This window comes from Pelodiscus sinensis, chromosome 21 (genome assembly GCF_049634645.1).
Source record: "Pelodiscus sinensis isolate JC-2024 chromosome 21, ASM4963464v1, whole genome shotgun sequence".
NCBI classification, from domain to species: Eukaryota; Metazoa; Chordata; order Testudines; family Trionychidae; genus Pelodiscus; species Pelodiscus sinensis.
Window position 1 is genome coordinate 6,744,176 of NC_134731.1, and position 23,467 is coordinate 6,767,642.

Genomic DNA, 23,467 nt, shown 5'->3' on the forward strand with positions numbered 1-23,467 from the left:
CGCTGGTTGGGAGCTGCTCAAGGTAAGCCCCTCCTGCCCCAGCCCTGACCCCACCCCCCCACCCAAAGCTGAAGCTACCTCCAACACCACAAAGCTTCCATCCTCAGCCCCACCCTGGTGACCACACTCTAGTCAAATTACGTTGGGTGATGGGCATCAACAAGTTTCTTCAACTGGGTCATGAAAAAAAAAGTTTGAAAACCGCTGTTCTACTGTAATAGAGATGTAGCCGTGTTAGTCTGGTGTAGCTGAAACAAAAAACAGGACTATGTAGCACTTTAAAGACGAACAAGATGGTTTATTAGGTGATGAGCTTTCGTGGGCCAGACCCACTTCCTCAGATCAAATTGTGGAACGCCTGGGTCTCAACAAAGAGACTAATTATCTTACCCATTACAAAGATAGCTTCCCCAATTATTACCTCTAATATTATTAGCTCACAGACATTTACCTTCCCCCCCCCTCTATCCCCCCTCTGTTCTGAAATTTGATTTGTCCTTTTTATATGTGTTCACTTTTTTTTTTATTGTATCCTTTGGTATATGGTTGTGCCTATTTTCTTCCACAATTTGATCTGAGGAAGTGGGTCTGGCCCACGAAAGCTCATCACCTAATAAACCATCTTGATAGTCTTTAAAGTGCTACATAGTCCTGTTTTTTGTTTCAGCTGTTCTACTGGATATTCAGTACCTTGCCTGTCCCAGGACACTTAGGATAAAGATATATTTATTTTGCCTCAGCATCCTGCAAAGTCCTCTCTATTACCTTTCCCATCGCTGCACATCATCACTGAGCAATGCAAGCCAGCAACCGGCCGTTAATGTCTTTATGTCAAGGTTGCAAGATTATGACAGCATTACCAATAGCTCCACGTGGCTTTCATCCCCATTTCAATTTGATCTTAGGGTACAATGACAAATTTGGCTTAATTGATTCCAAGAATTCTAGAGAAACTTCCTTCCATGAGCCCAAGGATCGTTAAAAAAAATTGTTTAAAAAAAAGAAGATAAAACCCAAACAAACCTGATATAACGTACCATTTTAAATAAATTGCAAATGTCCATTTTACACAGTCTTTGTTCTGTTGCATTAGAGAAACAGTAACCCAGTGGCAGCTTATTTTTTAATGCCACTGCAGAAATCCCACTACTGAACCTGCAGCGAGATCTTCACAAATACGTACTTAATGAAATTATACAATGCACCTATGCAACATACACAGCCCACACTCTGAAGATCAGCCTCGTAAATTAATGCGGCCCTGGTGACTAGTTAAATTTTCGACCTTCCAAAACAACATGTCGAGAATAAAGATGAAAAATATGATTTGTAAATGGGCAACTCACAAACACAGTTTATAACCTCAATACAAGAGCCTGAACACTTAAGACTTACTCATGTGAATAAAGGTTGCAGGATAAAACCCAAAGTGAGATTTCATGCAATCATATCCAAATTAGCGAAGCAAAACTATAGGATGGAAGTGAACATAAAAGCAAGAGAAATAACATGAACAGTGGAGCAGTAAACAATTTAGCCTGAGGCAAAACACTAATGCAAGAGTAATTTCAAAGCACCAACTGAACTAAGGTGACAAAAAATGTGAATTATAATAAATCTAGAATAACACTTGCTGCCAGTCCTGCCCTTCATCACAATCAACACAAAATTCAAACTAACACCACAAACTGTCATCAGCATCATTATAAAGGACGCAAACATTAAGCAATAAATCATTTGTTCTGACAAGAAAGAAGGACTAAAGCATGAATCCTGAACAAGGAGCCTTATTCAAAGTCTCCTGAGGCCAATGAAAAGACTCCCACTGACTCAGGACAAATCTATACTACACCGAGAATGTAGGCTTAAGGCTCGCAACTCCAGCTACATAAATGTAGCTGGAGTCGAAGTACCTTAAGCGGAGCATGGCCCCGTCTCCACAGCTGGAGGTTGATGGGAGCAAATGCTCCCGTAGGCTTCCCTTACTCCTTGCAAATTGAGGCATACTGGCGTTGGCCAGGGGCGTCCTCAGAGTTCAATTTAGCGGGTCCTTACTAGACCCACTAAATCAAATGCCAGGAGATTGATCTCCAGCATGGTAAGCATAGACATGGCCTGAATGGATTAGGCCCCAGTTATTACACTGAAATGACATTTATTCATTGAAGGATGTGTAAATAGCATCTATTTATAATGCAATAAAAGCCCTGGGTCAGCAGGAGCTTAGGTTGTGGGGCTTTAAAATCTGCAGTGTCAGACCCACTGATGGTGGGGAGGGGAAGAGGGCAGTTGCCCTGAGGCCTGGTGATTCAAAGAGGCCTGGGGTTCCTGGCTGCTGCTGTTGCTACGGCAGCAGTGATGTTTGAAGACCTGGACCCTTTAAATGGTGCCTCTTAGGGCTGCTTAAGGAAGTGGGGACAGAGGTCTGTGTGCGCCAGGTGGCTGTGAGGGCTGCAGGGAGAGGGCATGTTGCTGTCCGGGCGGTGCTGAAAGCTGACTGTCCCTCACCCCGCCCCTTTTGGAGGGGCAGAGCCACGTCCTCTCACCTTCCCCAGGGCCCTGCAGAGCCCGTCGGCTCCCCTGTGTAGTGTAGATGTTCTGTCTCAGGCTGGAGCCTGGACTCTTAGACCCCACGCGGGGGGACTGTCTCACATCCTGGCCTCCTGCAGGCCGGGATCGGCCTTTGAGACAGGATGCCGTGGGTTTCTGATCGCAGTGCAGGGACACAAAGAGTCACCAAACTTTTTCGTGTATCCCAGTAACCAAATGTTAGAAAAACAGATATGGGCTGCTCTCCTAATCTTTGCATTACAACAGCACCTAAAGATTCCAGCTGAGATCAGGGTCCCATTGTGCCCTTTTTTATACCAGAGGTACATACACCAAGTCAGAGGCAAGCTCTGTCCCAAAGACCTTACAATCTAAGTAGACAACACAGTCCAGGATGGGAGGGGAACCAGAACCACAGATCGGGGTCTAAGCTCTTACAGTTTGCTCCTGGCTGAGCTAGGAATAGAAGTCAGGTCTGCTGACTCCAAATCTGTTTTCTGGACCATGTGGCTGTTCAGTCAGACATGTGCTCTCGTTAGATCTATAAATACAAATAAAACAAAGTGGCTGAAGGTATCAGCGAACTACATGTATAATTTCTGTGATAAACTTTACACATTAACACATAGCAGATTACAAGATAGTCCCACTTTAGATTGCCAAACGAATAAAGTAAATTCAGTTATTTTACAAAAGCAACAAGGAGTCCTGTGGCACCTTATAGACTTGGGGCATATACTACTGGAGCATAAGCTTTCGTGGGCAAAGACCCACTTCATCAGATGCAAAGTGGGATCCTTGTCGCTTTTGCAGATCCAGACTAACACGGCTACATGGGGATGTAACACAGCAATAGTGTATTTTAGAATGTACTATAAACTGGGGAATTTAACTAGAGAAGCCCCAAAACTTGTGTATTACAGTGAGGATTCGCTCAACTTTCTACAACTGTATCCTGCTATTGCTTTTAACATATTTTTAAATGTTAGTTTCATTTAGCTCAGAGATAAGTGTACAACAGCAAAAGTAGGACATTTCTGAACACAAATCTTTTGAATAAACCGGCCTGAGACATGGGCTACGTTTACACAGCACCATTATTTCAAAATAACTAGTGTTATTTCAAAATAACTTAATCGGTGTCTACACAGCCGGCAATTATTTTGACATCATGTCAAAATACTGTTGAGCTGGAGGACTTCTGACTCTGAGCCCCGTAGCCATCATTGTACGAGGAGTAAGGGAAGTCGAAGGAAGAGAACTCTATTTCGAAATCAGTGCTGTGTAGACAGCACCAAAATGCAACATAAGCTATTTCGAAAAAAGCTACATAATTGACGTAGCTCAATTTGCATAGCTTATTTCGAGTTAAACCCAGCTGTGTAGACACGCCCCCAAAATCCACCATGTTTGAAGTCTCATTCTGTTCTTCTTGCTAACTAGGTTTTTAAAACAGGGGTGGGGGAGCTTTTTGAATCAGGGGCCACTGACCCACAGAAAAATCAGTTGGGGGCCACACATAAATGGGAAGCAAAAAACAAACAACTCCTCCTCCCCACTGACATGGTCGCCAACTGAGAAAGAGACACTCCCCACATTCCTGTTGCACACCACAAACTAAGAGGGGCCCAGCTGAGTAGATTTTGTGTGCTCCAGCTCCGTGGTGAGACATTGGAGGAGTGGGAGGGGGGCTGGAGTGCCAGCACAGGCTTCACAATGCTGGGAGCCCCCCGAGCCTTAGGGGGCGGGATCCAAGCAAGCCAGGGGCCACATCCGGCCCCTGGGCTTGAGGTTCTCCACCCCTGTTTTAAAATAACCCCTTTTAACTAACAGGGTCTCCATACAAAAAGCCATCACACACACAAACCTACCTAACGATGAATCATTGTAATGAATTTGTGTAAGGCCCAGAGGCAGAACCGAACCTGGAACCTCTGCTGCTTGGAGCATGAACCCCTATAGCTTGAGTTAAAGACCAACTGGCTCTCAGCTAAGGCTGCAGATCAAACTCATTCACTCTCTCTCTGTAAGTGGTGTATGTTCCACTACATGGGACAGAGAACCACACCCAGAAGGTGTGTGGACCACATAAGCACAGAGCAGGGGCGGATATAGGGAAGGGCGAGCAGGGCGGACTCCCCGGGCCCCGCGCTTCAAAAAGCCCCGCGCATGCACCGTGGCAAAGGGGGGGCCCCGTGGAATTATGCTGCCCGGGGCCCTGCAAAACGGTCATCTGCCCCTGGCACAGAGAATCAAAAAAGCAGGCCAGGGTTTCAACAAGACGACAAGCTCAGAGGCAGAAAGAACGTTGGGAGTTGGAGACAATTTGTTCTCCAAAAAGCGCCTCCATTTGTCCTGGGAATTCCACGAAGAAGGGATGTTCTCTTCTCCCAAACCTATGGCTTTGGGACTTGGGAATAAATAAAACAATGCAAAGATACTGGCTCTGCTGCATTAAAAACCAAAATAATGGGGCTTCAGTATAAGTAGCTTCTCGAATACACTGGTATTTAAGTGTTTCAGCTGTTGAGCAGATTTACTGTAAGCAGAGCAGGCGGAAGAATACAGCAAAGAAGAACATTTAATCTTTGTAAGTTAAAATGACCTTTCAATTTCATTTGCGGCTTTTAGTACATACAAGGTTTAACTTTTACTTTATACTCATGGTTTTAGACCCGAGGCTGTCAGGAGAATTTCTAGGCATTTGGGATACTTGTTAGCAGGGCACTTTAAACATCCAAAAACCATCTGTAACACCTCTCACTTAACATAACTGTATGCAGGACTCTGACACCATGTTCTCATATTAATTGAAATGTGCCAAGAAGGGAGGGGCTTTGTTGTTTTGGCTTTTTAAAAACATTCCGTAGATGAAGCATTTCCTAAGGTTTTAGAAATCCTTCTTGTGTATACTAGGTGTCTGAATGATTTGGCGCGCCTCATTCAAGTGCCTCAATAGCGTTCCTTTTGCGCTAATTAGCCCCAATTGGAGTATTGTTCTGGGCATCACATTTCAAGAAAGAAGTGGAGAAATTGGAGAAAGTCCAGAGAAGAGCAACAAAAATGATTAAAGGTCTAGAGAACATGACCTATGAGGGAAGACTGAAAGAATTGGGCTTGTTTAGTTTGGAAAAGAGAAGACTGAGGGGGTATATGATAGCAGTTTTCAAGTATATAAAAGGGTGCTACAAGGAGGAAGGAGGAAAATTGTTCTCCTTAGCCTCTGATGACAGGACAAGAAGCAATGGGCTTAAATTGCATCAAGAGGGGAAAAAATCTCCTAACCGTCAGGGTGGTTAAACACTGGAATAAGTTGCCTAGGGAGGTTGTGGAATCTCCATCACTGGAGATATTTAAGAGCAGGTTAGACAGGCATCTATCAGGGATGATCTAGACATGCTTGGTCCTGCTATGAGGGCAGGGGACTGGACTTGATGACCTCTCAAGGTCCCTTCCAGTTCTAGTGTTCTATAATTCCATGATTCTATGAACTTGAAATATGATCCAGAGCACATTACAGTTAAAGAAGAGAGTTTATGCATATTCCAGGCAAAGCGGTTTTCATACCATCAATTCTGATCATGAGAAGAACAGGGCAATTGGTCCACAAGAGACTGGCAAAATCCAATCAGTGCCTGCATTGGCAATACCGATGTTTTACAAGTTTGGTCTTCTGGAAAGAGGTAACGACAGTTGTCGTCAGCCTTTCTATAAAGGGATTCAAAACCAGACAATGGTGGGCCTACAGTTTCATCAGTAATATACAGATATAATCAACAGACAGGTTTAGAAAAGTGTTGTGGGATGATCAACATAATCCACACAATGTATCTGCAAGCGAGCTGATGGAGAGAATGAACTGCTGAGCTCTCTTTTTGGAGAAGGTTGCTCTCCCACCGTGATTTTGGAACTATGACTTTCTTCTTAGGATGCCGAGTCTTGTCTGGGTTGCAATCTCAACAGTGCCCTGCACATATAAGCAGTGCTTGTCACCAGTGCTGCAGTCGCACAAACGAGCAGCAGCTGGATGAGAAAAGGAGGGCATGTCAGCTCAGAGCGGCAGAAAAGGTTTTTTTTTCACGGCAGCTATTTGCAACCCTCCAAGGAGCTACAGAGGCTGCCCATTAAAACCCTGTTAAAACACTTCTGATGTTGTCAGCAGTGGAGAGCTGAAATAGCACAGTGATCACTGAGATGCTATCTGCCTCAAGCAGTTCAGTGGTACTGTCAATACTATGAGCAAGGTGGTACAAGATGAGCAACAACCTAATTTCTCCATCAAAATTTCATAAACTCCCTGAGCTGGTAGAGACTAGGGATGTGGGCAAACACACGACAGCTGATAAGCTGATCATTCACTGATCATTGATCTGGAATCTTTCCCCAACCCTTGGAAGTTCTAAGTTAATTTACACTCTTAAGCCAATGGAGTGTAAGTCGGCATTGAAAGGGGAGCAAAAGGAAATACAGGAAAGTCCATTAATCAAACACCCAGAATAATTTTTCCCACCCTCATAAAAAAGTTTTTTTTCAAATATATAAATAATATGAGAAAGAAACCTTGTACAATTGTGTGCATGCACCTATATTTATGTACACACATTTTAAGGTCCTACATTGGATACACACCCACCCAAATACAAACATACACATGTACTAGACATGTATTTCCTCTCACATTTCTCTGCACTGAGATATAAAGGGACTGATTCAGTAGCCATTAAAGCATTTACGCGTGTCGTTCCATTGGACTAGAGAGTGCGCCTTTTACTGGCTTTGAGAGCACAACCATGCTCAAACGCAAAGGACTATACGCAAAATATGGTGTTACCCAGTATGAATAAAGAAGGTAGAATGTGGTCCATTTACTTCCATGCTATTATTTGCATGGATACATGCTTCTCCTAGTAAGTAATAGCTACAGAAACAGAGAGAACATAAAGAATTATTTGCAATGTAGTAGCCAAGGAATACATGCTGAACAATTAATTTAGTCTCTTGGCTATAATTTCATGAGAAGAATAACTGAATCATCCACCTTGCACTTTTCCAGCTTTTTGAAGAACATGGGAAAATTCTGGTAGAAATGGCTTAAATATTTATATAGGACCTGTGACAAAAATTCAAATGCAGTGAAACTGAATGAAAATTAATCAAGAATGCCATTGTTTCTTGGACAAACTCTGCAGGACTGCAATGGAAAAGATAGTGAAATTTGCAGACTTATTGTCCTAGGCCAGTGTCATATTTATGCACTTTAACGCCAATTTTAGAGAGCCAAAAGATGTGGAGACCTTGTTGGGAACAAGGCAGAGAATTATGGGGTAGCAGTTGAAGTAGAGAGCCAGATTAGATGCTTCCTGTTTAATATTCAGTGACTGTTCCAACTCTCTTAGGGTACGTCTACACTGCCATCCTAGTTCAAACTAGGGTGGCTAATGTAGGCATTCGAACTTGCAAATGAAGCCCAGGATTTAAATATCCCGAGCTTTATTTGCATGTTCCCGGGCGCCGCCATTTTTAAATGCCCCATAGCTCGAACTCCCCGCCTGCGACTACATGCAGCATGGACTAGGTAGTTCAAATTAAAGCTTCTAATTTGAACGACCGTTATTCCTCCTGCAAGGAGGTTTAATGGTGTTTCAAATTAGGAGCTTTAATTCGAACTACCTAGTCCGTGCTGCAGGTAGTTCGAACTACGGGGCATTTAAAAATGGCGGTGCCCGGGAACATGCAAATAAAGCCTGGGATATTTAAATCCCGGGCTTCATTTGCAAGTTCAAATGTCTACATTAGCCACCCTAGTTCGAACTAAGGTGGCAGTATAGACATACCCTTACAGAGTTTTTGTGTGCATACATCCATCATTTGCAAATAGCTCCTTCATGCAGTTAACATGCTTATATAATTTCATAAGGAGTTGAAGGTTTCGGATGAGTTTCACATAGCAACAGTGATTTATTTGAATCAGACTGGCGGTCCCTATGCACACTCATATGATGCACCTTCTGTCGTAAAGGACATTATTCCTCTCAGTGATATGCAGGAATTTGGTTTTCCTCTGATTCATCCCTCATATTCACAGGCCACAACTTCATGTGTGCAAATTTGGGTTCTACTTCACAACTTCGCTGGGGAGCAATTTTTGGTGATGCAAGTTTGGATGGCATGATACATGTAAGAGATGCTGGCTTGTGGCTGGGGTTTTTTGTGTGACTGTTGTATAAAATATCTAAAATATCTTCACCCAAATGCTTCCCCCAACTCTACTGGAACATATGACTCAGCGCTTGTAATTTCTTTATGAAGTGTAGATCCCATAACAATGATTTCTTGTGAAATTTAAAAAGCCAAGTACTGGCCTCATAAATCCCTTTTAGGGAGGCCTGGTGGGTATATTTTCACCATGATGTGCAAAGAGTTATACATCAGACTATACTCTTCAATCTTTCTGCAGGGAATTGGTGTGAGCTTCATTATTTCAGTGCCACTGAACTCGATGGAACTGGACTAACATCATATTGGGCAGCAATTAGGACCAATCAATTAAGTGCCTAACCTGCTTAGGTGCTTTTGAAAATCCCACTAGTTGCCTATATGTATAAGAAACATTTGAAAATTTCACCTTTATTCCTTTCTTCCTTATTGAGGAAAAAGCTTAACACAATTCAACATGAGGACACAGAACTCAACACACCCTGGACCCATGAGCCCAGAAATTAAATATCTGCCTTTATCCACCCAGCTTCCTCTGCTTGTATTGGATAAAGATTATGACCTCATATAACTAGAATATAAACAAGATCACATCAATTTTAAGATGAGTATAACTTCTACAGGATCAAATAACCTTAACTTCATGCACTCAATAACGAGCACAAATAAACTGTGGCAAATAATAGCTGTGCTAACGCTAAAGCATGTGTGATATTCATGAGGTAATAAAATCTTCAGAATAGTTTGACACTTCTGTAATACAATGTATTTTGTTCTGGGGGCAAGGAAATTACTAAGAGAGCTGAAAGAACATGCTAGTTAATTATTCAATTTATAGAGGCAGTTCTTTAGCAAACTCTAAAAAGAAAGCGAACAAGTTACAGCAAATAATCTGCCTGTTGGTATTAAGACTGTAAAACCATGATTTTCTGGATGAAAAACAAAGCTCTTACAAGAATGGAAGGCCTGGGAACCGTGCCTCTCCATCTTCCCACTTTTTCTACAGCTCTGCATAATCACAACAACACTTAATTTCTTTCCTTCCGAATTAACTTTGTGTTAAGGATACTTTGCAGTTAATGCAGGTTTGTCATAACTATGGTGTGATGGCATTAAAATTTAATCCAACAGTATCTCATTATTTAAATCCATAACAATAAAAATATGCTTTTCAATATACAAAGCTATCTTCTATTTTTGCAAAATTTTACTTTCACTCTTGAGAGATTTACAATCTTAGCAAAACTCAAGCACAAGTTATTATGCAAAAACTTTGCCTTTTTCTTTGGGAGTGTCTGTCTTTAATTTTTATTTCCCAAAGAAAAACACACAAATTATTTAGAGAAAGCTTGTGCAAAAATTGCAAAAGAACAAGTGAGACATTAAGAAGAAATATTTTATGCATTGAAAATAAACCTCGAACTTCCTTAGCCCTGGAAATCTTGCTAAGATACTTGGTAACTAGTTTGCCAAGAAAACATTATAATTAATAAAATTGTCAACCTTCCATAGAATTATGCAGGATTTATACCTGCCTTATATTAAATTTACTTTGCAAGTATCATGGAACCCAACAAACAGATGGACACATTATTGTGCAGGAGTAGGGAAGGTTCAAAACACAAATAATAAATTTCATAACCACTGGCCAACAACAACATATTTTGCAACTGGAATGTTTATATGATCATAAAAATGTAGCACAATATTCTGTTACTCTGCCCTTGAAGAGAAGGAAGGAGATGTAAAATATATAATGTCTCTTCAAAAGAAAGGCATATGGAAACTAAAACAAAATGTCAATACATAACATCGTCGCTAACAGAAAAGACATTAAATTTTGGAAAGCAAATTAAGTTCTTTAAAGTGCATTCATAATAAACTATTCTGCAAATCAAACCCATGTTCTTAGATAGGTTACCTATTTTATACAAAAGACGTACTTTCCCTTTAGTTTCTGCTTCAAGCCTTTATTCTATGAGAAGTCAAGTAATTAACTTGCCAGGGGAAGAAATTTTCCTCTTCAATACCTTTACATTTGTATAAAGCAAAATTATACAAAATGCTGATGTAAGCCCCACAGGGAAAATACTTCTGTTGTAAACCAAACACTTGTCTATACCACCTTAAATCCATTCATGTGCCTTGTTCTGTGCTCAAAATCCGGACACTCCCACAATGCATTTGGGCAGAGTGTCTGCCTGCTGGGATGAAGTTTATTCACAGGAAATATGAAGGGAAAATTCACGCTCTGCTGCTTAATCAGAACTGACATGGCATCTCCAGAGAGAGAGAAACTTAGGATGTCAGGCAGGTTAGCATAGGGCAAGCAGACGGTCAATAAAATATTCAATAAAGACCTCTGATATCATAGACCTAATACAGTGGAAAAAGACAGAATTCCTCTTTTTGATGGAGAACAAGTTTAAAATGGGTTGTTAAAATGTCTATACAACGTTAACCTGCTAAAATTTGAAGATGATTCTGACTGGTTTTTAAACATGTTATAAAAAGCAAAACCAAATGCAAACTGATAAAACACAAGATGTGCTCAGGTTGACACATAAGATAGACAGATTATTCAGAACAAGCAAAATGTTATTAATCCTCTCTAGAATAATTACATTGTTTTGTTGTCTACTAATTCTTATACAACCGTTCCTTACTTGGCAGTAACTATCAGTAACAAGAATGTGTTTAAACAAAATACCCACTGAGTGCATTAAAATATATGCTGCTTAGTCCAAAAGACACAAAACCCACCCAATATGAATCCCACTTAATGTATTTTCAGCACTATGACTCAACAGTAATACCATAGGCATCTTAGTACTAGCAATGTATCTTGAATTTCAGCAAAGAAATACTAAAGGTACTACCTATACACAACATTAAAAATGCCACCCAACATGCTGCACCGTATTTTTTTGTCAAAATTCAGACTAGCACAACTACAATTTGAGACAATGTTTCATGATCCTTGTTTCAAGTCTTGATGTCAATAACTTCTTAAATATTTTTCCACCTGAACAGATACTAAGAGAGTTTGGAAAGAAAACCCAGGAGGAATAAAGAAAGCAATAGTCCCTATGCAATGAGCCCTGGAAATCACTCTGCTGAAGCTGGATCTGAGTTTACATAAAGGGAAAATTAAATTGAGCATTGGAGTGGATTAGGAAGATCTATAATAGGAGATGTGTAAAGTTAATCATTTTTAGTTAGGGACAGTGTTTAACTACTCAAGCTTGCCTTGGAGATCTTTCTTTCTTATTCTAAGTTTTATCTATAATGGACTAATTGGTTTAAATTTTACACACACACACACACACACACACACACACACACACACACACACACACACACACACACACACACAAATGGAATCAATAATAACATACGGAACTTTCATAATGTTTTTTATTATTAAGCTAGTATGAAAACAGCAATCCATCCTCACCCTGGTCTACACTAGGGCTTTATTTCAAAATAACCCCCCTTATGTTGAATTAATAAGTGGAGTGTCCACACTACCAAGCAAAATAACAGGCTGCTTATTTCAAAATCTATACTCCTGTTTTCCTCGAGGAATACCGCCAATTTCAAAATAGTTATTTTGAAACAGCAGTAGTGTGGATGTTCTGGTGCAGCTATTTTGAAATAACTACTCCCCAGAGTAATTTGAACTAATTTCTTCCCAGTGCTGCCGGGGGCTCTATGTCGAGATAGTGCATCCACATTAACGGCGCCTGCCTCAGACTAATTTTGAGGCTTCCTCATAGCACGGAAATGCTATTTTGCTTCTGTTATTTTGGGAGTTAATAAATCGATTTCAGTTATTTCCAAATAGTTATTCCTAGTGTAGACATGCCCCTCATGACACCACTGTGATATAGAAGAATATTGGAGATTATAAGTAACTTCCTCTATCTGTCATTTTTCTAAAGACCAGACCGCAGTCAGCAGCAGAGCCATGTTTGGAACTTTAGGATATCTGCTGTCCAGCCCTATGCTCGGACTCTAGACCAGCCAAACCATTAACCTCTTAGTACAACATACGAGCAAAAATCTCCTACAGGGAAGCATAGACAAAAATGCAAAATTTCACTGTCTGAAAAAAAGTCTTCTTCTAGCAGGTGTATTCCCTCAAAGGGACAAATCCAGGATTTGAGGGAAGAGCTACAAGGCATGCGACGTTGTCTTCACCGGATACCCCTCAGACAGTCCACAGAGCTGTACCACAGGCACTTCAATGGCAAGCGTTCGACCTTACAGACTATGAGGGCAGCTGCCACGTTTCTGAGCTCCTTCTGCAGTGGTTTGGGGCCAATGAGTCTCTAAATAAAGAGCTCATGACTCCTTCTCTGTCTCACCTCCCACAGTCCTTTCTCCAGCAAAATTACCCCACCTCCTAAACACCCCTGCAAGACGGTAAGATGACTTTGAATGTCAAGGTATCCCCCTTCCCATTGTACTCGCAGAGCCATCATTGCTAATGATCACAGAAAATGTGTTTATTCAACCCAGCTATTCTCCTAGAGCAGGCATGTCCAAAGTCCGGCCCGCAGGCCAATTGCGGCCCGTGTTCTGGTTTAATATGGCCCCACAGGTAATTTGGCAATATCTATCTTTTATGGCCCCCAATGAATCCATATGTATTGAGATGAATACATTGTAAAATCTCAGTTAATGTCAGTTGGTCTAAATCAGTTATAAATATATTTGGACACAACACGTATACTTGGTGTTATGTTCCTGTTCATATTTTTTGAACTTAAAAGTTGACAGACAACCTTTATTACCAATAATATGAAATGTACTTTACAATGTTCCTGACATATATTTCAGCTTCCTGGATTTTTTTTCATCTGGCCTTCAGATATGAAAGGCAGAGTGATTTAACACCTGTTTAGATTTGTCATCCATGTGACGAAATGAAAAGTATGCCGTTTGCAATAAACTTTGCATAAAATAGTTAATTTGCATTTAATTTTAATGGTTCAAAGAATGTCAGGCAAAATGGTTGGCCCTCACGCATGTTCACTTCATCAAATCTGGCCCTCTTTGAAAAAAGTTTGGACACCCCTGTCTTAGAGTAGGTCTACACTTGCCCCCTAGTTCAGACTAGGGAGGCAAATGAAGCATACCGAAGTTGTTAATGAAGTGCGGGATTTAAATATTCCACGCTTGATTAGCATATTCGCGGCCGGTCACCATTTTAAAATGCTGGTAGCCCGAATTAACTCGCAGCGTGTAGATTCTGTAGTCTGATCCAAAACCCTTCCCTCAAATTAACTGTTACTCCTCGTGAATTAACTACACGCGGCAAGTTAATTCAGGCTACCGGCATTTTAAAATGGCAAACGGCCGCGAATATGCTAATTAAGTGCACGATATTTAAATCCCACGCTTCATTAGCAACTTCGGTATGCTTCATTTGCCTCCCTAATCTGAACTAGGGAGCAAGTGTAGACATACCCTTAGCAAATACATGCACATACAGATGTATCAGAGCAGCGGGCCTCTGACCAAACAATCTGTCACAGGGGAAAGCCAAAGGAGAAACCATACCAAGGAGAACCGATACGGTGATTCCAATTTTCCAAGACTCTTTCTCTGCGATCTAATCAGGAGGCCAGAGGTGGAAAATTAAAAATGGAGAATTGGTCTCTGAACAAAGAGGGCTCGTCTCTTCAATTCTGTTTCTCTTTACACTTGGGAAATGCAGTATTTCAGCTACCCTTTCTGCTGGTTTGCCCAGGGCCTGTCTAGTGGTGTTCTGCAGCACCTATGCATCTATGCTGAGTTTTTGATGTATCAATGCTGCATAGAGTTCAAAAGCAATTTATTGTCAACAACATGAGAAATGCGGCTATTCCTGTAATAATCACAGTGATTTTACATAAGGCTTTAACTCGATCAGATGAAGATGAAGTGGATAACCTGAGAGATCATATTAACTTCCTTGTATCTCGAAAAATTAATGGATCAAATTTCTGGTGTCAGCCAGCCCTTCTAATGTATTTGACCTTTTAGAGAGTCTTTTTAGCAAGATCGTGTCTCTAACAGATACTCATTTTAGAAAGTTTTATTCTTTTTTTTTTTTAAGTTTAGCTTTGTGCACAGAAAATACAAACTTAAAAACAGATCTGTTCCTTTAATTGCTTTAATTGAGCTCTGTGGGCCAAACCACAAAGTTCTCTGATGAAGGAGCAAAAGGACTAGGATATGAATCTGTCAAGTTTGGAATATTTTTTCCTATGGAGTTTTGTAAAATGACTGAAGATAATAATGCTTCAGTATTTTCTCAGAATAGCTCCTTTGTTCTTTATTTCAGTGTTACAGAAAAGATTATTTGTAACTATTCACTTCCTTACAAAATATTCAGATTCTTCAATGAAAAGAGTTTCCCACATTATGTAGACACCCACACAGCTACATTTGAAAATGAATGAAAAGGCTGTGCTATAAGATGATGAATATGAACCTCGCAGTGCGCTCCAGCTTTGCTTAGGCACGTTCATTGTGCATCTGTGTCGGGAAAAAGGGTTGCGCAGATACTAGATCTGGCTGATTAAATCCAAACATGGAAAAGGGAAGCAACCATGTGACGGCTGAAACAAATTAGCACGATTCTTCTATGTGTTTGAAAACTGTACCATTTATGGTTAACTAAACCCCTCCTGTAATTTTTTGCTTCATAGGACTCCATTATAATGTACAACAGTACAAACATGGTTGCATGTTGGGCAGTATTTCACCTCTACTCTAGGCCACTGGTTTGAAATCAGACCAGTTTAGACGTAAGCAGAAGTCATTACCATCTGGAGAGTGTTTAATGATTTACATGAAATCACTGGGTGGTCTAACCCCCATTCCTAATCACAAATAACCACTATCATAATTGGTACCCTTGTTAGTAATCTCAATTTAGACACCAAGGATTCAGTGGGAAGTGGTCAGGAGATTAAGGATGGGTGAACCAAACCATCCAATAAACATGGATTCCAAACATTCAGGTTTTTCAAACCAGCCCCGGAAAAAGCTTTATGTTACAGAGTTTTTTAAACTTACAAGCTGCATTATATTACTGCTTTCTGCACAGTCAGCTGCTGGGGTATCACACAATAATAAAAAGCTCACGATTCACCAGAGGATCTCTACTTTTTAAGACCACCTAAGTGTGAAGAGTCACAAACGTTGTGACACCCCATTTCAGAGGGTGATGGTGAAGCTCAAATACCTTTACACTACCCATCAGGGCAGCATGTACTGGGATGCCGCTAGCTCTTTTTCCTATTCTCCTGACTATGAGGGAGCAAGGGGCAAGTACACAGCTTGCATGACTTACTCCTCTGCCTCCTCTCTGTATCAGCTGAGAGAGAGAGGAAAGAACTGCATAGTTTACCCTCACTCCTTGATAGTCAGGGGAAGTGGAAGAAGAGTGAGCAGCACCCTGATATATATGGCTGCGGCCCCCGCCCTCCACTCCTGCCATAGGGCAGGAAAGCTGTAAGTTAAATCTGATTAAAGGCAAGGGAATCATCTCTGTTCATCACCTCTATTGGCAGAGGGCTGTGAAGGGAGACCTGCAGTGTCATAGAAGAAAAATTAAACACAAAAGAACATCACACTTGCTAACCCCAATTTACTCAACTGCTTTTATGAACCTCTCAGAATCAGATCAGTCTCACAAATTCATTCTTCCGCGCCAAACTGGTATATCCCCGCGATCCTTGTAATTTCAGGATGTATTGTACTCTGTATAAAAAGTTTCAGGGTATTTCTACACTACAGCACTATTTCGAATTAACTTAATTTGAAATAGTTAATTTGAATTAATCTAATTCGAAATAACGCATCTATACACAAAAACTATTTTGAAATGGTGTTTTGCTATTTCGAAATAGTGCGTCCACACTGAGTGGACCCTGAACCGAAGATAAGGCTGGCCGGATTCAGTGCCGGCAGGGCATCAGGTTAGGACTTAGTGTGTGGGGCTGCTGCCTGAGGCTAACTGAGCTCCGTGCTTAGAGGCACCCTTCCCCCACTCCGGACAGTTCTCAGGGTTCCCCGCTTGCTTGTCTCCCTCAATGAGGGACAGCAAAGCAGACCTGTCTTGGAGTGCCCTGAGTGCTTGAACTCGGGACACCACAGCACTCGGCCACATGGAGCCAGAGCTGCCCCTTGGGCACACCGGTGACCCTGCAGGAGACCCTGCAGGAGAGCGTCCACCCCTCAGAGCCTCCCCAGTCCTCCGCACCGGGGGCTCGTGCCCCATTCGTCCCTCATGTCCTTCCACTTACCCCTCCCTAGCCCCCCCTTCCTGATGTCAAATAAAAGACACGTATGTTCAAAAATAGAAACTGGGTTAATTGAACAAAACTGGGGGGAGGATTAACCTCTGGGGAGACTGGGAAAAGGAGGTGGGAGAGGGGAAGAGAGAGGGTGGAAGAGGGGAGGGGGAAACCTGGGAGGAGGGAGCTGGAAGGGGGAAGCAAGGGGAAGAAGGGGGAGGGGGGAGCTTAGGGTTGGGGGTCTCGCCAGACCAACTTGACTTTCATGCTAACATGCTCCTGGGTTCACATGTGGCCTTTGGTGGCCAGGCTGCCAGCTATCCTGCCAGAGACGGCCACATTCCTCCGTCTAGTGCAGAGATCATGGAAGTTGGGGGCATCTCCTCCAAACTGAATAAGGTCCATGATCTCCACCCTGGACAAGGAAGGTGCCCACCTTCTCCAGCCCCTGGGAGCTGGCAGACTGCTCCTGGGGAGCGGTGGAGGGCTGGCTGCCAATGGCTTGCTGGCTCATGTTTTGGGGCCACTGAGTCAGGGGCTCCGGTGGCCTCTGCTGGCTCTGGGCTGGCAGGCTTAGAGCTGGCACAGGCTCTGTGGCCAGGGTCTACCCCTTTAATGGCTCTGGGGCTGGGGGAGAGGAGAGTAAGTTTTCCTGGTTGTGCCCAGAGTGGCCACCAGGGCTACCTGGGAAGGGCTGGAGGCCCCCATTTCGAATTAAGCGTCTACACAGCATTTAATTTGAAAAAGCTTTTTCGAATTTGGTGTTACTCCTCGTAATATGAGGTTAACTAAATTCGAAACAAGGGCTCCACTATTTTGAATTTATTTCGAAATAGCAGTTTGCCCATGTAGACGCTATTAAAGTTAATTCAAAATAACTGCTGTTATGTCTAATTAACTTTGTAGTGTAGACATACCCTCAGAGAGGTAGCCGTGTTAGTCTGGAACTTTAAAAAGAATGGGTAGAAATAAATTCAAAAGAACGGGCTTCTTACTCCGACTTCCTGTAAACCTTGTTGTATGAGGATTAAGGAAGTCAGTGGAATAGTGATTTATTTCTAAATAAGTGCCATGTAGACAGCACCAAATTTTGAAATAAGCTACGTAATTTGCCTAGCTCAAATTGCTAGCTTATTTAAAGGAACGTGCTACTTTGTAGACATAGTCTTAGAGACTAACTAAAATACATATAGTATCATGAGCTTTTGTGGGCAAAACCCACTTCATCAGATGAGTTGGGAGTGGAAATAACAGAACGAAGATATAACAGAGTGGGGAGAAATGTATTTGTAGGACCGGTGCTAATGAGGCTAATTAAATGGGCTGAACGTGTCCCATTCTTAGCTTTTAATGTAAGAATGCTGTTGTCAGAGGCAGGGGAGACTGGCTTTCTAATGCGATACTTGCTGAATTCAGTACAGTGAACATACTTATAAAAAACTAAAGCTAAGCCACTCAGTTTGCTATCTTATCTACAGCAATAACGAATGTCCCATAATACAGTATGGATGGGCTTATATTGCTCACATAATCCAAGTACACATATATAGAGAGAGACAAAGAGCTGAAAAACATTTAAACCGTAATTTTTCTAAATTACTCTAAAAATGTACTCTTGTTTGATAGTAGTCTCCACTTAAGACATGGGACATGATTTTCAATGCTTCCTGAGCACTTTTGTTTATAATGTTCCTCTCATATTCACTTGTTTTCCTCCTTGCAAGGTTCATCCAGATGAGGTGTAGCCAGCAGATCAATTTTCTCTTCCTCTCATTCTTTGTCCCTGACATGTAATTCTCCCCACCCCATCTGGGAAAATAGTCAGCTCTCTTAGCCATATGATCTAATGCAGGGCTGGGGAACCTCTTCTGGGTCGGGTGCCGCTGACCCACAGAAAAATCAGTCAGGGGCCACACACAAGGGAAAAGTAAAAAAGCAAAAACTAAACAAACCTTCACTGATGTGGCCCCTGACTGAGAAGGAGAAAGACGCTCCCCACATTTCCCTCATAGATCAGAGCTTAGGGGTGCCCAGGCTAATAGATTTTGTGTGCTCCGGCCCCATGATGGGACGGTGGTGTGTGTGTGTGTAGCACCAAAATGGGCTTCCCAATACTAGGGGGAGCCCTGAGCCTCAGGGGCCAAATCCAGGCAAGCCGGGGGCCACATCCGGACCCCAGGCCTGAGGTTCCCTGCCCCGATCTAAAGACTACTCTCGGCACTAAGATTTGAACCCTGTTTGCAATACAACATGGTTACTTCACTTCTTCAAGACCATGTCTACACTGAAGACAAAGTCAACTTAAGATACACAACTCCAGCTATGTTAATTAAGTAGCTGGGGTCAAAGTATCTTAAATCACGTTTTCATGCTGTCCACATAGCAGAAGGTGGAGGGAGAAAACGCTCCTGTCAGCTTCCCTTACTCCTCGTGAGGAGCAGGAGTACCGGCGCCGACGGGGGAGCCCTCTCCGGTCAAACGAGTGGGTCTTCACTAGACCCACTAAGTCGAATCCCGGAAGATCCTACTGTGGCAGCATTGATCTTCCATGGAGTGCAGACATGGCCTAGAGAAATTCAGTGAAAAGAGATGTTACTACAATGGAGAAGTTCAGAAAACAGAAAATTGTTCTGCTTTGAAAGCTGGCTGGAATGGAGAATTATCTTCAAAAATAGACAGGAAACAGAAAAGACTAATGTTGGGCAGATGACAGATCCTTGAATTCAGTGAACTGGCCTTCAAGATAGGAGCTGTTCTATTAAACATAGAGGCATTATGCTGGTCATCCTCTTTAAACTCAAGAGTGATTAAAATGCTGGCAGAAAATAAAAACTGGCTATTGAAAGGCCTGCCCCGAGGTCCTAATTTCAAATCAAATTTTACAGCGCCGCACAGGAACAATGCAAGCCCAGTGCTCCAAGTCTTCTTTTTGTCACTTTGTACAAAGAAGCCTCCTCAAACTCTCTCAAAGAACAATGGCTCCTCTTGATTCACAACTACGCCAAGAATGGGCTCAAACCATACAAAAACACATTTTAAAAATACATTTTACACTGCCCTTGACATTTGAGACAAATAGAAGCCGATGCATTGAAATTCCAAGTATTTTTTTTATATCCATTGACAATGTGAATTTTTATTTCCCCCCATCTACTTGATCTTTGACATTTTGGCCTCTGTAAAAGGAGGACACAGCAGAGCAGTCAAAGAAATTAATTATGGAGATAATTGCATTTTATTAAAATGATTACTGTAACAGAGAACACAATAAATGACAGCTGTGCAGACCTGGTCCACAGAAGCAAGCAAGGGGACACAAGCAGTTCATTTTTAATTGAAAATTATCAAAGCTATTAACATGTAATTATCTGTTTTTGATACAAGACATCAGATTAATTAGGATTTTTCTATATCTTCAAGTTTGCTTTCTGGTAAAAACACTTTCCATAGTTCTGCGGAGCTGCATCAGACTCCTTTTTATATAGGGCAAGTTTATTTGAATTTGGCAGCATGGTTACAGACAGTTGTTTCCTAGTGAACAGAACACAAGACCATATGTTTCAACGTTTAAGCAATTTAGAATCAGAGGTATAATTCTGAGTGTCCTTAGAAGAAATTGTACGTTAAATACCCAAAGGATCTGTGCTCTACAAGAGATACAGCCTTTTTTAGCACTTTTCCCATAGCAACAAAACCACTCTCCACTACTTATATCATATACTTGAACCACAAGCATGCTGAGAGCTTTGGTGAGCTGACTATAGTTTTCAATCAGCCCCTGTAGGGGCTTGCTGCATTTCCAACAGGAAGAGATGGATAAGTATACCCTTTCCCCCCCTCGTCTGGAAGTGAATTCATTAGAGTTTTCTCTAAGAAGTATCTACAGTCAGGCTTCATACCGACCTTCTTGATTTGTGGGCATCTAACCTAATTTATAAAAGGATTTGTAACCCACACACCAAGGGTGCAACTACAGAGCAGGGCTTCACTCGAAGTAAGCTACTCAAATTGAGCTACAGCAACTGCGTAGCTTATTTCGAAACAGCTTATTTCAAAATTGGGAGTGTCTACACAGCACTTATTTTGAAATCGAGCACTCAGACTTTCTTTACTCCTCGTACAATGAGGGTTACAGGAGTCAGAATAAGAAGTCTTCCAGCTTGACAGTATTTCGACATTATGTTGAAATAACTGTCCTCTGTGTAGACAGACCCCTAGTGTGATTCACGGGTGCATCATCAGTGGCTTCTTTTAAGAAAAAAAAATCCAAGACTAAACACCTCACAGTTCCTTCATTAATTTTGTTGTGCCAAAGAGAAGTTTTTAGCTGCATGGAAGACATGAATCTAGCACACACACACAAAAAGTTTTCCATCACTACCATGAAAACATTTATATAATCCTGAAAAAAAAGGTAGTCTGTGCTCCTTTCTTGATTTTTTTGGGATGATGAATAAAGGATGTAAACCAAGACAGAGTCAAGGCAATCCCCCCAAGGGTTTTAGCGTAGTGCATGCCCTTGCTTTGGGATGACAGGGTTATTTTTCCTGGCATGAAGTCACACAACCTCCAAATGACTTAAGAATATTTTGAGACTAGTCTTCAAGAAAACATTTTAAATACTTCACTGGATCAGTTAGAAAGTGTTATCTTCACAGCTTTGATCACAGTAGCTGAAAGAAAACAATACAAAAGAGTTTGACATTAGATATTAGTGGTATCTTCCTTTTTATAAAACAAGTATGGACCTTGAAATCTCATACTTTAGGCAATTCCTTCAAAGATTAAATGTTACTCCCATGTATTCCACACATTTTTGTTCAGGTTTTGTAGAACAGGGAATTGGTCATATGATCCACTTACAATTATTTGGGGTTTGAAAAAGACAGGGTCAAATCATGTCCTCTGATTCAATCATGCGGGTTGTTGTTGAATTAGATGGGACCGATGCACAGCTTAAGAGCCTACATATTTAAGAGAAGCAATTGCAAAAGCAGCTAAGGGATTTAGAAGCACAACTTACACTGACATTTAATGGGACTAGTGCACACCAGTCCGTTAGGCATTTTTGAAAATGTTCCCTTATAAAGATGGAATAGCTTAAAGGATCAAAGAAACCCAGATGTGTAAAAAATGTATACATTTATGCTGAAACACAGCATCCCACCTATTATCTGTGACAGTCACAGAAGGCATGTCTAAGAATAATCAGTGGTGGGCCACCGCTTCCCCATCTCCCATTGGCCAGGAATGGTGCATCATGGGCCCTGGGAGCTGCAAGCGCTCACGCCTGAGAACACTCTGGTAAACAAAGTGTCTTGCGCCCAGCTAGTGGCTTACCCTTCCAAGCCTTGACCCAGAGTTTGAAACCCCCTGAAACAGACCATATGCTAACATCAAGCCACTCACATATCACCGATTTAGCTGCAAAACTCATCTCAAACTTCATTATGTAGGCCAGTGGTCTCCAACCTTTTTAACCACAAGGTCACTTTTTCAATTTAAGTGCAAAGTAAGATCTAATTCAAACCCAAATATCCTTGCCCAGCTTCCTTCCCCCCCCCCCCGAGGCCCCACCTCTTCTCCAAGGCCTCACCCTACTCACTCCATCCCCCTTCCTCCCCGAATCCTGAGCGCAGGAGCAGCAGGACAGTGGGTGTAGGGCCAACTGAAGTGCCAGCACTTGATAGCTTCCTGGCCAAACCAGTCAGGATCTCCTGTCAGAGGCTCCAAGATCTGCTGGTAGATCCCGATCTACTGGTTGGTGACCATTAATGTAGGTACAACATGTATGTCCACAAAAACGCAATACCCACATTCATATGACTCCTAAATTACAATTCATTGTTTCTTATTTCCACCCTTCTTGCTCTTGCCCTATTGATGGCATACTGACAGCAGATGTGGGCAACACTGTGAGATTTGACATAGCCCAATACTGTACGTCAAATTCAATCAAATTCTGGATGAAGACATCGCAATGTGAATGATGGACCCAATCCTGCTTTCACTGAAGTCCAGAGGAACACTTCCATTTACTTCACGGGAAATCAGAACAAGCCTTAATATGTCTTGTAGGAATTCCTGAATGCCCTATAAGATGAACTCAGAAAGCTGTCTGCCATGTTCCCTAGCTTAGGTCACAGGGCAGCAATTTTTCTCAGTGTATGAGGCGGAAATATGAGAAAGGAAAATATCTCCTCCTCTCTGGCTTATGTCAGTCATTTACAAAATACCGTGTGTCACTTGATAAATGTGTGAGGGAAAGCTGCAAGTCCTAAAGAAACAGCTTTTCTGGTCTAGATGCTGAAGAATATTTGACGAGGTGATTTAGCGCCCCGCTGCATATACCGTGGTACAGTTTTCTACTGGCAACTTAAAAAAAAAAGGTTTCTTGTCTAGGGAAT

At 41.8% G+C, this 23,467-nt stretch overlaps 1 protein-coding gene across 12 annotated transcripts in view; it reads right to left on the reverse strand.

Moving 5' to 3' along the window:
* Positions 1–23,467, reverse strand: part of BCAS3 (BCAS3 microtubule associated cell migration factor) — a 593,281-nt gene that overhangs the window by 178,776 nt on the left and 391,038 nt on the right. Inside the window, exon 24 of one of the 12 annotated variants that reach the window (XM_025179226.2) lies at positions 487–3,091. The exons of 10 other annotated variants lie outside the window; for them this stretch is intronic. In XM_025179226.2, coding sequence (XP_025035011.1) covers positions 3,069–3,091 — 23 coding nt within the window. In that variant the 3' untranslated portion in view covers positions 487–3,068. Of the gene's footprint in view, positions 1–486; positions 3,092–14,105; positions 21,734–23,467 lie in introns of those variants that run through there. One more of the 12 variants, XM_075904722.1, reaches the window with a different exon arrangement.